This window comes from Platalea leucorodia (assembly GCF_965183815.1).
Source record: "Platalea leucorodia genome assembly, chromosome: 9".
NCBI lineage: Eukaryota > Metazoa > Chordata > Aves > Pelecaniformes > Threskiornithidae > Platalea > Platalea leucorodia.
This window is the reverse complement of record NC_138831.1, coordinates 29,182,051-29,196,544: the sequence shown is the minus strand read 5'-3', so window position 1 is coordinate 29,196,544 and position 14,494 is coordinate 29,182,051. Positions and strand designations below refer to the sequence as shown.

The 14,494-nt window shown below is 42.8% G+C and overlaps 1 protein-coding gene across 1 annotated transcript in view; it reads right to left on the bottom strand.

Moving 5' to 3' along the window:
* The window catches only part of NEO1 (neogenin 1), a gene marked incomplete at its 5' end in the record, with an annotated part of 215,101 nt that extends 203,693 nt beyond the window's left edge, over positions 1-11,408 (bottom strand). The window contains one exon of the mRNA XM_082321339.1: positions 11,294-11,408. Coding sequence (XP_082177465.1) covers positions 11,294-11,408 — 115 coding nt within the window. The remainder of the gene's footprint in view (positions 1-11,293) is intronic.
* Positions 11,409-14,494: the final 3,086 nt, after the last annotated feature.

The following is a 14,494-nucleotide window of genomic DNA, read 5'->3' as shown; positions in this document are numbered from 1 at the left end:
AGCCATTTCTTGATTTTGTTCTGTGACAAGTGTCACGCATGTTTTAAAAAACATACATTTTCAATCTTCAGGCTACTGACACAAACCATCAACTCAAGCTACAATCCACTTTCCCTTCTTAATACAGCTGACACGCAGCACAACTGCACAAGTTACAAGAAATTAGATGCTAGCGACATAGGTAGTTCACTGAACATGTTGTGATTTGAGGTTCAGTTTACCAATTCAATCCAGCTGCTTTGTATCCCAAGGGAATTACAGTCAAGACAGGCCAGTGAATCTCACTTTGCATTTGGTAATAATTCAACAAGGCACCTGATACCACCAGTAGCTGCAAGACGGACTCGACAAAGGCCATTTTTCTTTTTTTTTTTTTTAAATAAACACCATCACCCCCATCACACCCTCTCCTCCACTCTGTGCACTCACAATAACCAACAGCCCTTCAGCATGCAAGTTAACAATGACAAAGTTACTCATATTACAGGAGCTATACTGGATTTAAGCTCGATATGTATTAATCTGTAATCATAACAGAAACAATCAGTTGATAACCCTTCACAGCCTTCTGCTGAATGACCTGCTTATAGGCTAAACTTGGGAAAAAAGTTTCTTTAGGATCACGTAAGATAAAAAAAGGCAAAAATCTATTTCTTACAGGTCCTTGTTTATTTATTACAGTCAAAAGGGACATGCTTGAAAATATTATACTAAGGTAATAAAGCCTGTGCATGATGAACATGAAAGCAAAGATGATGAAACTCCAAAGCATAGGCTCAATCCCTGCTATGGAGTCATGACCAATGGTGCCTATAGAGTAAATTCCAGAGCGAACAAAAAAAAAAAAAAAGAAAAAAAAAATATCAAAATACACTCACACATCAGATTTAGTACAGGCAGATACCTTCAGCTACCGTGAATGCTGACTTTTTTCTTTCAGATTGATTTCCACAGTAAAATGAAAAGCTGGCAACAACAGCAAATAAAGAAACAACTGGAAAACACTACTTCAAAAAATAACACCTCAGGTTTTGGACTGATAACGCTATTACCATGAGCACAAGATATTCCAATCGAGTTGAACCAGAATAAGGCTTTAACTAGCACTACCTAGAAGTCAGAATATTATCAGATCCTGCTTTGGATGCATTTGATGACCGGCTTCTCCTCCTTCCACATTCAGAAATCAACTTCTCTCCCCTCCAAAAGCCTCAAATTTGAAATATGAAAACCTCTATTCACATGCTGTGGTGTTACCTTGCAGATTCTGCCTCCTTATTTAAGACTAGACCTACAATATTTACATCAGCTGTAAGGAATACTACTTGTCTGTACTCAAAGACAACAAAATGAAAGGTGAAGAACACTGATTTACACTCAAATAGCACAACTGAAAAAACCTCAGTAGTTCCAACATGACACTACATTTCCTGTAGCTATGGTTTGCGCGTGTTTTCTTTCATCCGCATCTCAAAAAATTTACATAAAACCACCACACAGAAATAGTTACCAAATCACTGCGGATATCTAAGCTGTTTCTCACCGCTTAGTATTTAGATATTTTTCAAAAACTACCATAACTTCCAATAAGGAGATAAGTAAAAAGAATCCATAGCAACAAAAGAAAAACTACGGGACCTAAAATTAAGGCTCCACTAGGAAATAAGCTAACAACTACATGTGAAGATTAGGATAAATAATCTATTTTACACTACAAACAGAAGACAAGCTATGTCAGATCCTAGAAAAGGAGGCAACCTGGGAAAATCATGAAGGAGGGCTGTCACACCCAAAATTTGCAGTATACTCTCTAATAGCTCTTAATGCTAATAAAAATAGTGGGTCCCATAAAATGTATTTAAATTTGCCCTTGCAAATGAGTAAGAGCATACACCTGTAATTTCAGATGTAATCCCTGTGACTGTCCCTTCATCAGCATCTGAACAAGTCAAGATGCATTACACCATTACGTTGGTTGGTAGAGGCAGGTTTATCAGCATAATAATAACTTCTACCTCTGTATTACTATTATCTCCTTAAGCAAAAAAGAATAACTAAGTCATTTCCAAAAACCCTCCCTAAACTGCTCTGCAGAACCACCAAAAATATACCAAGACAGGCCACAGTGCAGGGAGGGAACAGTTTTCCATCCCCCCGCTTGCCCCAAGCTGTACAGGCCGAGTACACCACGCCTTCACACCAGCCTCCCAGCATGTGCACATCCCCAACACTTAATTTCAACATCAATTTTTTCCTGAGAAAAACTGAGCAATATCATCCTTCGCCATTAAATTGGCTGGGAGTCTCCACACATTGGAGGTTGGTTTGGCTGCCCAGTTTGCTTCCCACGGACCTTCACCAGCATATTGTCACATCCTACGACGTCTATAAGCTTTTCTCACACTCCCAACCAGGTTTCAATTCAGTGTTTTCCTTATAGGATTTCATTATTGGTACAGGGATGATTTTGAACATCCTGGCCTCACAAAGCTACAACACAGGTGTCAGTACGTGACAAATTCAAAGCGACACCTGAAATGATATGCTACGCAAGGTAATCCTCATGAAGTGATGTTTCCTCTGGACTTTAAGCAAGTAAGCAGCTAGTACATTCAAAGAATTACCAGGCCACTATCTTTTTCTGAAAGTGTAACCTATTTGGTAGTTTTAAATTTCTCTTCCTCAAGGCTAAGTACTTCAAGATGAAACTTGTAGCTGTATTCCCACTTTGGAAACAGTCAAATAAATAAGATTTGGGGGGGGGGGGGGGGGGGGAGTAACAAAACCAAAACAGTAATTAAAGCTAAACTGAGAATTCGTTACCAATCTAAAGATGAACTTTTATGAAACATTTTATTAGCAAATTCATTTAAAAACAATAAGGTACACTTTCTGACAAAATTTTAGTCTGTAGATCTGAAATCAATGTGCTGTAATACATCATAATATTAAAGATTAATATGGTCACAGAAGACACATGATAGATTTTGTTCACGGTGCTTTTCGTGTTCAAATACTAAGCCAATCTCTACCCCCACCAGAAAAAGCAGTCTTGCTTTCCCATGACACTGTTCCCACGTGCTCATGTCACCCTCTCCCTTCTGCTAATGCAAGTACTCATGCAGGCACATGGCACGACAGATCAGGGAACTGATCCAACTCTCTACATCCTCCACAAATGCTTGTGAAAGCAAATGGAAGGGCATAGTATGCAGGTTCTCCTCCTTTTAATGGCAGCGCCAGCTTGAAATGCTGAAACTAAACACATGAAAATAGGATTAACGTTTGGCAACAACTTCATATCTTCTGTGTCTCATATCTGCCTAGACACATTTCTAATAAAAGATTCACAAACTGATAACAAAATACCTGGATTTTCTGCAACGTGAGCACTCACAGCCCAACACCGAAAATGCCAATTCCAAACGCACGGGAGTATACTACAAACTATTCAGGTGTCCTACCGCATCAAAAAAATGTTTCTGGATGCAGTTTTCCTTTATTTCCAGTTCTTTTATACTTACTTCCTTGCCTGTTTTCAAACAGGAACATTTGGCTTTATAAATTACTTTTGAAAATATTTCGTCTTCTTGTTAATACCCAGCTTGCCTGTCTGCTATGTACAACACTGCAACAACCATTGGTTTCAAGCAGTTATTCATTTTTTTAACCAATGTGACAGTAACCCCTTAAAATTTAGAATGCAAGCTATACTCAACACACACTCAAGAGATTTTAAAAGTCATGACAGGTCTAATAACTTAAATGACTTTTGGCAGCCTGTTCTACTTTTAGAAAGAATATCCAAACGCCTCTATTCGTGGCTCTCCCTTTCTCGCTACAGTTACATTATAAGGTTTCAATGCATGAACCGCAGAGCAGTGTTAAGAAGAGATGTTCAGGTTCATTAACTACAGAAGAAAACTGAGAAAGATCAAGTTTATACAGAAGGACTTGACTCCACCTCAGCCCAAGTGGAAGCAAGCTGCTGGACCACTACGCTGAAAACTGAGCTGAAAAAAAGCTGGAAGTTGCCCCCAAGTGCTCAAGTCAGAAGCAGCTGTTAGTGATGCCAATAATACAAAGGTCTCTCTGCCAAAAGTAAGATAAAAGAGAAATCAAAGTATCTCTGGTGATTTTGGCCCCAGCTTTTACATCCAAGACAATGTAGTAGGAAGCGCTATATTATAGACACAAAAATATTATATGTATTCACAGATTCACATAAATGTGAAGACAAACTAAGATTTTCCATGGCTCAAAATATCTTAGTGAAGAAAACACTAAATAAAGCAAAATTTTTCTAGAAAAAACACTCATTGTTACCTGGCTGTAAACTACATGCAGAACATTAAATAGATGGAAGCTGCAGAGAAGCACATCATCTCTTCCAAACTATATGAAGTCTAACTTAAATATTTTAATAGGCAAGAAACACCAGTTAAACCTACCTTGGTACAAACCTCAAACTACAGAATACCATACACATACTATCAGTACCACATTATTCGCCTCTAGGTCAACATCAACATTAGACACATGTCAAAAAAAGCCAAAAGCACATCAAATGAGATAAATTTATCCAACTATAATAATAATAATAATGGAAGACAACTGTGCTGGCTGCTGACACATGCTCTGACCCAGTGTCACAAAACATGACAGCTTCAAGACATGTAAAAAAGACATGAAATAAAAACAAAGATAGAATATTAAGAGCTCACATATATGTTAGGACAGAAAGCTAGAATCAAAAAAACTCAGAAGTTGTCCACACTTCTAAGCCAAAGAGAAAGATAAAAAAACATAAGTGGCAAAGTTCAACAGAGCTATACCGATCAAGCAGAAATACAACCCCACTGAAACCCAAAAGGATATAAAGTATACAAGCAACTAGAAAACCAGCAGAGACGAAGTGAAATTTTAAGGAAGCAGGGGGTAGAAGTACAAAAACATAGGAATCATACTAAACAAGGCAACAAAGACATTCACGTCTTCAGTGGCAGTCAATCACAGGTAAAGAGCTCTTCTTTCACATGGCTCTCCCATCGTCACCACGTAAAAACGCATCAGGGCTGAAACATCTGATGGACCTGTAAGTATCTCAGCTACTTCCAAAAATTAATACACTTTCTTAGCTTCTGTAATAGATAAATGAAAAAAGAAAAAAACCAGCAAGCATACAGTTTTGAGGTTTTAATGCAACAGTAAAAAAAAAAAAAAATAACAAAACTATGGCAAGATTCACTTCTGTATGGGTAACTTAATTAAAATCTTATGTAACTTAACTACAAAGGACAGCTGTATTTTCAAATTCTTTGAACAGATGAATGAAGTAGTGAGTAATTTAATCACAGAACAGTTTTTCCACTGTAAAAAGACCTCTGGACAAAACTATATGACCAGAGGATACCAAGAGTTATCAGGCTGCTACGCTTTGATGAGACACAAATAACTGAATCGCCAAAACTCATAGTGATTAAAGTCATTCATATGAGCTAACACCTATCCAATGCACTAAGAAGAGCAATAGATTAAAATTTGCAAATGAAGAAATTCACCATAAGCAGAGCACTTGAATTTCTTCAATGGTAACCAGTATCAAGTCAGCTGCACAAACTACTTCACAGCAAAGAAGATTCACTGCTAATGTACGCAGAACAATGCATTTTGAAGAAAAAAAAATATCTCTAACATGCAATTCACTGTTTCTAGATCAACTTATCAACTCAAGAGAAGATCTCTTACTGAATAACATGAAAACTAGAAGGCAAGAGGAATAGGAAGTATAATACACTGTCACATCATAAATTACCAGTACCTTCCTAAAAATGCCATACTCAGTCCTGGTCACTTCACTATAGCAAACCAAAGCTGAACCAGTAAAGTTCAAAGACTGGCAATGAGAATCAGTGAACACCATAAAAAAAAAAATACATAAGGTTACATATTTGGAGGCCAATGGGTTCCTGAGTTGAACAGCACCTTTAGGGATTTGGTTGTGATTTTTTTCCTGCTAACATCTCCAATCACTTTCAAGTACCCCAAAAACATCCAGAAGCAATGAGTGGAGTGATATTGTTTAATCACAGTGTAAAAAAATAAACTCTTTTTGCTTTGTAGTAATTTACTTCTTAATCAGATTGTTAAGGGGACATTAAATAGTTTTCATTAAACATTAAATTGCTTCACTTTCTACACAACTCAAACATCTCATGGCTGTCACATACTACAGGGAATTATCCAAATTCCCAAGGAAGTTTAGCAGCAGAAAGAACATTGCCAACTCCTTCACTCCCATTGATAAAGGAAGCTTTCATTAAAAAAAAAAAAAAAAAAAAAGCTACTTTAACTGATGCAAAAAGGGTTTATTGTGAATTGATGGTCTGTTTATTTTGTAAAATTAAGATATTCTCTTCAGCATGAATACTAAATGGTAAAAAAAACTTTGAGCATCTGAAATACCACATAAAGCTAGGGCTTCAGTTTTCCTAAAGAACTCTCCAACTATACACATACAAGTTGTGCTTATCTATTTATATGGAATTAATCAAGATTACCACTTTAATCTCGGCGATTTAACTGGAGAACTAAATCAATAGCATCCAATCAGTAAAATATGACTTGTTTCCACAGTGCTGAGACATTTTCTCTATTAAGAGCTGTTTTGCCTTTTTTTAAGATCAATATCATCAGAGCATTATATTTAACTATTCAAGGTGCAGAGATCTATTTCAGCATGATAATCTGAAGCAGCACCTCTCTGAATATGAGGCAGTATCGCTCCACCCAGAGCCCAGCACACAGGCTAAGCAAACACACATCACTGCCTCAGCTACCATTTCCAAACACTGTACTAAGACTTTTCATTTTTCAGGGGTTGAACACCCAGTTCTTAACATTCATAGGAAAGTAAATAACCCTATTCCGTAACTAGCACTGAAGTTGAACGCATGAGAAGCTGCAATCTTGGCCCTGCAGCCAGCTGAATTCTAATAGTGCAGCCACTGAAATCCCTACAAACTGGTTAAACAGAAGTGGAGTGAAGCCTCCCTTTCGCTGACTGACCTCTTGATGCTAGGACAGATTCCTTATGGGAAATGAGCATTAATCAGTTATTAGCAAGAATGCCAGTTATACCTCCTCATAGACAATGCAAAGTGAAAGTTTTAAAATCCTGCATATATAAAAACACTGAACGTTTAGAAAAGTTAGCTATGAACATATCAGCATACATTTTATACACAAAGTTATTTCTGTGACAAACTAGTGATGGTACAAAAATTTGCTTTCAAACCCTGTATCAAACTCAGGCTGATGCTGCACAAGTTAAGTGTTTTTATAGTTTGAAACTAAAGGTTAAGAAACATAGCGTATTGCTCTTTGTGTAGTTTTCTTAAACTCCCACTCCATTTCCATGCTCACTCCTTATCACTCTTCTCTTCTTGGCAACACAGCAAACATGCGTTAGGTGCCTATGTAGTTTTCAGACTTCTCTGAGAATCTTTGGTTGAAGGTTAATGTCTTGCAAATCACATCATTTTATCATCAGGAATAACCAAATGCTCTTATTTATATAAAGAAAAAAACACAGTATATAATTTCCTTACTTAAATTGCACTGCTAAGTTAGTGGGAGGTAACTAAGCCAAGTGATTTTTTTTTTTTTTTTTAAAGAGGACAATTTTCGTTCACTGTTCTTCACTGTGATAAATATTAGGCATAGATGTATACACACATCTTACAATTTTTAAATTTAAATGTCAGTTTATTAGGATAGCTTCATAAGCAAGTCAAATAATTTTCTTAGATGGCTAATAAAACACATGCTGCAAAAGCCATGTGCAACTTAGGCGCTTATAGCCGAGGACAAGTGACAATGCATCACCACAACCCCAGTGAAAGGTATCTTGATTCACAGATTGTTAGAACAATAGTTCGTCCTCACAAGAAATGTGCTCCAGCATCAACAGACCTTTTCACTGTTGTCTTTATACATGCACATAAGCAGTGGCGCTGGTCTCCGCACATCACGGGAGCTATAAGCAATAAAATTGCTTCTATCAGGTCATATGCAACACCCAGCATACACGGTGCTGACACATACCATATTTATATGAAACAGGAATATCAACTGGAGACCCGTGCTAAGCAACTTGGGATGTAATTGAGACCTGAATATTTCTACTCTATTTTTAACTTGCGATATATTTAGAAATAATCAAGAAGTGCATACAACACAGAAACAAATTATGACCTTATGTTGCTAAGGAACCCAGATGATCTATGCTCCCATCTTCTTTAGCTTTCAATACACTACTCTCACACCCTAGAAGGAGCATCCTATATAGCAGCACACACTGCACCAATGATCCGTAACCAACACGTTACTAAAAAGACCTGTTCAGTTCTGGGAGTCTTACGCAGCTTTCATGCCCACCAATTTCTAACTGCATTTGACTGCGGACTTCCAAAACTGCCACTTTATCCTTTAACAACAAAATACATATTGATTCCAAGGACTTCGAGAATACCGGGGAGAAACAGAACAAATTTCCTGCTTCTGAATAATCTAATTTGCAATCTTAATGGTGTATATAGGTTATCACAGCGTTTCTATTAAAAACTCAAAGTAACATCAACTTCAATTTTATTCTTAATAATGCAATCCTGTGTTCAGATCAAAGTTTTTACGTTAATCTCAAGTTGGTTTCAAGCAGTTACAAGAGGCAGGATTTAACTTAATTTGATGCTTGTTCCTTACTACTGATGTTTTTGGTTTTCTTCCCTTAGCTAAGTGAAACTGTGTCCTAATTCTAAAATCAGTAGCGCATTTTACCTTATTTGCAAAGCAACCAAATAGACTAGGAAACACACTAATGTTTACAGATACACAAATAAATGAAGTTATACAGTTTTTTCCTAAAATAATTCAGCTACACTCTTTTCTTCTTCAGAGAGCAATGACTGGCTATTTATAAATGGGATCGAATGTCACTCAAACATACAAGGCTACATACAAAGAATACAGGCTTCCAAATCTATAACTTCTGCTCATTTATGTCATCTTTACCAACACCAAAAGGCCAGCATTTTTTTTTCTTTGCATTAAAAACCTGGACATAGCAAGCAGCACTTCAGTCTTGACAAGCAGAGCCACAAGCCTCACAGCCAAACCTCCTAGAAACTAGGTGTTCCTCTGCCTCTCTGGCCCTTCACACCAGCCTAACAAGACTCTTGCAAGCATGTGAAAGAGATCAAGCTTCACACAAAACACAGGACAGAAGACGGCACTATCACCCTTGCATCTAAAGCACAAAGGGGAGTGCTTTCATCTATGATGTGGAACATCCGTACCCGACTCCCTCTCCTGCGAGCAAGGAGGGACTTGAACGTCCCTCTCCCACCTGCCAAGTATGAAAGTACTTGGAATATCCTCTATTTAAGAAAAAATAATAATAATCAGGTGGGAAATAGTGTGAATTAAGATGAAGTTCACCCACTATACATGAAGTATCTCATCTTCATTGAGACAAAGAATGAAGAAAGCCTCTCCCTCCTCAGTTACTCGCTCCCTCTAAACATCTGGTACAAACGCCCCCAGGGTTAGGGAAAGCCCAGCTTCTGGTGCTTGCCAGGGATGAAATGGGACAGTACCCATCGATATGGCATAAAAGCACTTTCCATAAAGGAGAAAGAGGACAGAGTAGAGGTTCACCGCAACCTCCAAGATTTCCACAATGATACTTCTAAATTCCCACTCTGATAAACAGTCAAGCTTCAATGAAGGTTTTATTTTGCATCTTTCAGCACATCACTCCCCCTTTGCTGACTTAATTCACATATTTGGCTTCAACAGATAAAACTTCACCTATCAATCTGATTTCCTCAAACCGTAAAGGATTTTTTTTTTAAAGTCGCAAAGAGCAACCAACACAACTGTAAATACAGTGAGCTGTCAGTAGAGCAGTAAATACTGAAAAAGAATCATCACGTGGTAAGATTTTACACATCAAAAAAGTAACTTATCTATTACACGTACTCTGAAGATAACTTTGAGTCCAAGTATAATATTTTTCAAAATGAAAAAAAAAATATCTGCTTCAGACCTGGAATCTGCAAAGCTTGTACTGTGTAAGAGAATAAATAAATATATTCCCTGTCAACAGGAGTCAGCATACGTGGTTACATCAGTAGTATCTAAGCTGAGAACTACCATGGACATTTCTGTCTAATGCGATTTGAAACATGACAATTACACCATTTAATACCAGTTTAACCATTCTCACTTTTACAAGTTGCTAAAAACCACTCATTTGAGCATCAGTTTCTTCCAAATTCCACTTGCACAGAGCTCTCTTTTAAAATATCAGGATTCAATCTACAGGGCAGTATTTAAAAAAAAAATCCCAGCATTCAACATTCAAGACCAGATTTTCTTTCAAGCTTTCTACTAGTTTGTTGCGGACAAGGAGAGAAAAAAAAAGTTACTTTTTAAAGCCAACATTTTGCAAAACGAGCAGATAACATTACTGCAAAACTAGGGAGCCTTCTACGGTATTAACGGTCCTTTGCAAGGGCCTTTTTAGAAAGCCTCGTCGTAGGCACACCATGCTTCATCTGGATGAGATTACGTTTTTCGTAGCCTATAAAGAAGCAGGATTCAATAATGGATCATTAAAGGTAACAATAGTAAAAGGTGTGAGAACTACAGCGACTGAAATGCTGCCAGATCGCTCATTTCTGGGCTATTGCGGCACAGTTTTCAGGCAAGTTCCCCTCTCTCCACAGGTTGCCCGTCATCTCCTCTCCGGTAAGGGGTCCCTGCCGGTTCCAGTGACGCTCGCCGGGTCCTCCAGCCCAGCCAGAGCCCGTTTGTGCCCCTACTCATTGCAGGCGCGCCCCTGCCCGCAGCGCAGGTGATTCGCTGAAGCACTCACGCCGCAGAGAGGGGTTCAGGTGCCTCCCGCGCTCCGCCCGGCGCTGCAGGGATGACCGCCCGCTCACGGAGGTGCGCAGTGGCCTCTGCTGGTGCGCGCACCGCCGCCGAGACCGTCCCGCTCGCACAAGTGGAGCGGAGCTCCGCCGCGCCGGCAGCTGCGGGGCGGGCAGCCGCCGCCGCTCGCCTCCCTCGGGCCGCCGGCCCCGCCGCGCTGAGGGCGCCCGTTGCCCCCCTGCGGCGGCTCCCTCGCGCCCCAACCGCCGCCCCCTCACGCCCCCGGGCCCGCCGCACGCCCCTTCCCGCGACGCCGCGGCCCCCGCCGCCGCTGTCAGGGTCTCACCCGGGTCCTTACCTGTGAGGAGGCTCTGGGAGCCGCTCCGAGCGGCGGCGCCGGCCGGGTCCGGCTGCCCGAGGATAAGGGCGATCCAGAGGGAGCCGAGGAGCCGCCGGGCTCTCCCCGCCGCCATCTCTCCGCTCCCCGCGCCCGGCAGCCGGGCACCCAGCGCCAGCCCCTCCCCCGGGGGGCTCCTCCTGCCTGCCTGCCTGCCGGCCGGGGCGCGCTCCCCGCTCGTCCGCCGCCGGGCTGCGCCCCTGCGGCACCCCGAGGAGGCGGCCCTCAGCCGGGCGGCGGGGATGGCGCAGCCGCCCCGGAGAAGCGGCCAGCGAGGAGGGCGGGCGGGAGCGGCCGGGCTCACTCCATCGCGGGCCGGTCCCAGCGCCGGGCTCCGCCGCTCCCTCGCACGGAGCCGGAGGGGCGCTCGCCGCGCGCTCCTCCCCTCGCTGCCGCCCGCCCCCACCCCCCCACACCCCCCCGGCCCGCCCCCACCGCGCGCATGCGCCCGCCCGCGCGCGCGCTCCCTCCCGCCGCCGCCGCCGCCGACCCCCGCGCCAGGTGTGCGCGCGCCCGGCCGTCCGCCACCGCGCCTGCGCGCGAGCCTGCGCGGCGCCCCCGCCCGCGGGGAAGGGCGGCAGGAGGCGCGAGCGGGGGGGCGGGGCGAGGCGGGCCGGGCCGGGCCGCCCTCCCCCTCCTCTCCCCTCCCCTCCCCTCAGGCGGGGACCCGCTCCCCTCAGGCCGGCACCGCTCCCCCGCGGCCGGCACGGCCCCCCCCGGCCCTGAGGGGAGCTCCGCGGGGGGCGAGGAGGCGGCACCGCGGCCCGACCCCGCGTTTCGGCAGGTCTCGGTGGCGCGTCGCTCCTGACGCTGCTCCTGACAGAGTCTCAGACGGCCGCGATGCAATAAAGTTGCTGTCTTTCAATGCAATGAATTTTTATTTTCCCCTCTCTTCCCCGGAGCCCAGCGGGGCTGCAAGAGCTGCGCGAGGCGCGTGCAGGAAGACGTGCAAAACAATCCGGTTATCCTGGCGGAGCGCGGCGCGCCAGGAGTAGCTGCGCGCTGCGGGGAAGCGGCGGGGAGACGCGGCAACCCCGCCTCCAGCGCGACCGGGAGGAAAAACATCTCTCACTGATCTCGTAAAATAACTTGCAGAAACTTGTTTTCTTGGGGGGTGATCTCTGCTGCTCAATTTGGGATGTCGGCTTTTGTAATAAGCCTGTTTCTCAACAAACCAAAGGATAAATAAATTTGAAGAAAAGACCAAACATGCTTTCAAAAGGCAAATGAAATGTATTTTCATCCTCCTGGGGGTAATTGGTTTTATATAGCATTTGCCATTCAAATCCAAATCATTTGAATGCTGCATCGTTACCAGCTGGTTTTAGTCTTACTGTTGGATCCTGTATCCTTACAAAGGATACAGTAAGAGCTATAAATATACATTCCTCCTTCATTAATCACACAAAGTGTACCCTTATATTTTTTTTCCATCTCAGCTTGCTGCCCACCAAATTATATTTTTACAATGTACACGCTATCCTTGCTCATTTTATTATTGACTAATTGAATCGTCTCTTTCAGTACATAAATTATGTAGTACCAGGGCTCAAGAACTGGGAACTGTGAGATAACTGTACCCCTGGGGCACTGCAAGACGTGAAACATGGGTACATCCCCCTGAAGCGTGTGTTTGTATTGCAAAATGTTTTAAAATTAGTTTAAAATATTTTTTTCCATGACAAAACAAGCTTTTACACTGGTAGTGGCACTCCTGCTAAGGAATTGAGGACTAATTTCAGGGAAGTTTACCTTGATAACCTCTCTGTGTGTGGCAAGGGTGTCCCTCTCAATGCAGGCACCTCTATATTCCCTTGGAATTATCCCTGATCCAGCAGGATTTGCAGATTTGTTTATTTAGAGGCTTTTCAGCAAGGCAGACACTGACACATTTTGCAGTGAACCAAAACGCAGGTGTGCATTTTGCTGTACATACGGGTGCAGAGATGTGCACAAATAATTACACGTTGACGTGACTAGAAAGCATCAGCTAATACAGGTGTCTGAAGTGTTTCTCATTGTGAAACTTGCTTCATTATTTTATGATTTTGTTTGGTGTTTCTGTTGGGAAACAGGGGTTTTGTCCTCCACTAAAAATATCCTGGAGCATTTTCACAATGATGAATAATTACCTCCTCAGAAGGATGTTTGGGTTTCTCCATATTGCGCTTGCTGAGTTACGCTGATATCTGATATGCCAGAAGGATTACCAGCAACAAACTGTAATTTATACTGAAAATGGAAGCACTGATTAAAAGGCAGGACTGGTAGTATAACTCCTATTAAAGCTAGTTAGTAATTCCCATCATAAAATCCTACCTTCAGTCACTTTTAATAATGCCAGACTAAGCACTGTGCTGAAATTTAAGCATCTTAAGTTCATACCTCAGGTTAAATTATAAACATTTCTTCTTTCATTCCTCCTGTCAGGGATCTTTGAGTCTGAAAACAAGAACAGTCACTTTGTCAGAGGTGTTCCCTCAAAACCCACCATGGAAAACCCTACTGAAAATCCAACTTGTGCTGGGCAGGGTCTCCAGCAGTTCCGTGCTCACCCAGCACGTCACAGCCAAAGGCTGTGGGAGCTGGAGCTGGACCTGCAGTTCCAGTTCCCAGCTGCTCTGGACCATGCCAAGTCTGAGGGTAGGAAGGGTGAGCGGGGAACTTGTCCTTCCAGTCCTCTCGGGGAAACACAGAGCAGGAAGCTCCTTGAATAACATGTGGTGAGGACCAGAACTGTATCCGGGACGAGCAAGTTGGCAGGCACAAAGGGTCTGGAGAAAAACAGGTTCTCCGGGGTGCTGAAAGGGAACTGTGAGTTGGAAGGGGAAACTGAGTCTGCCTGGAGGGAAGGATAAAGCGAAGCTCATAAGCAAGAGTCTGGAAGCCAGCCTGTTGGGAGAAGACTTAAAAACAGACTGGGAATGGAAGAAAATTGCAGCGAGAAGGACGTGCAACGCAGGAGGGCCAGGGCTCTCAAGACCAGTATAAGAACAGTACTTTATCAGGCTAAGGGCTGAAGGAAAATTTGCTGGGCAAAAGGGATGAGACAGGAGAGGGGGAACGGGTCAAGGGAGGAGGATGTGTGACCCTGAGGCTGGGTGTGGGATGCAGCAAGGGTGACAGGAGGTGGGAGTTCACTAGAGACAGGGATGTAGAAAT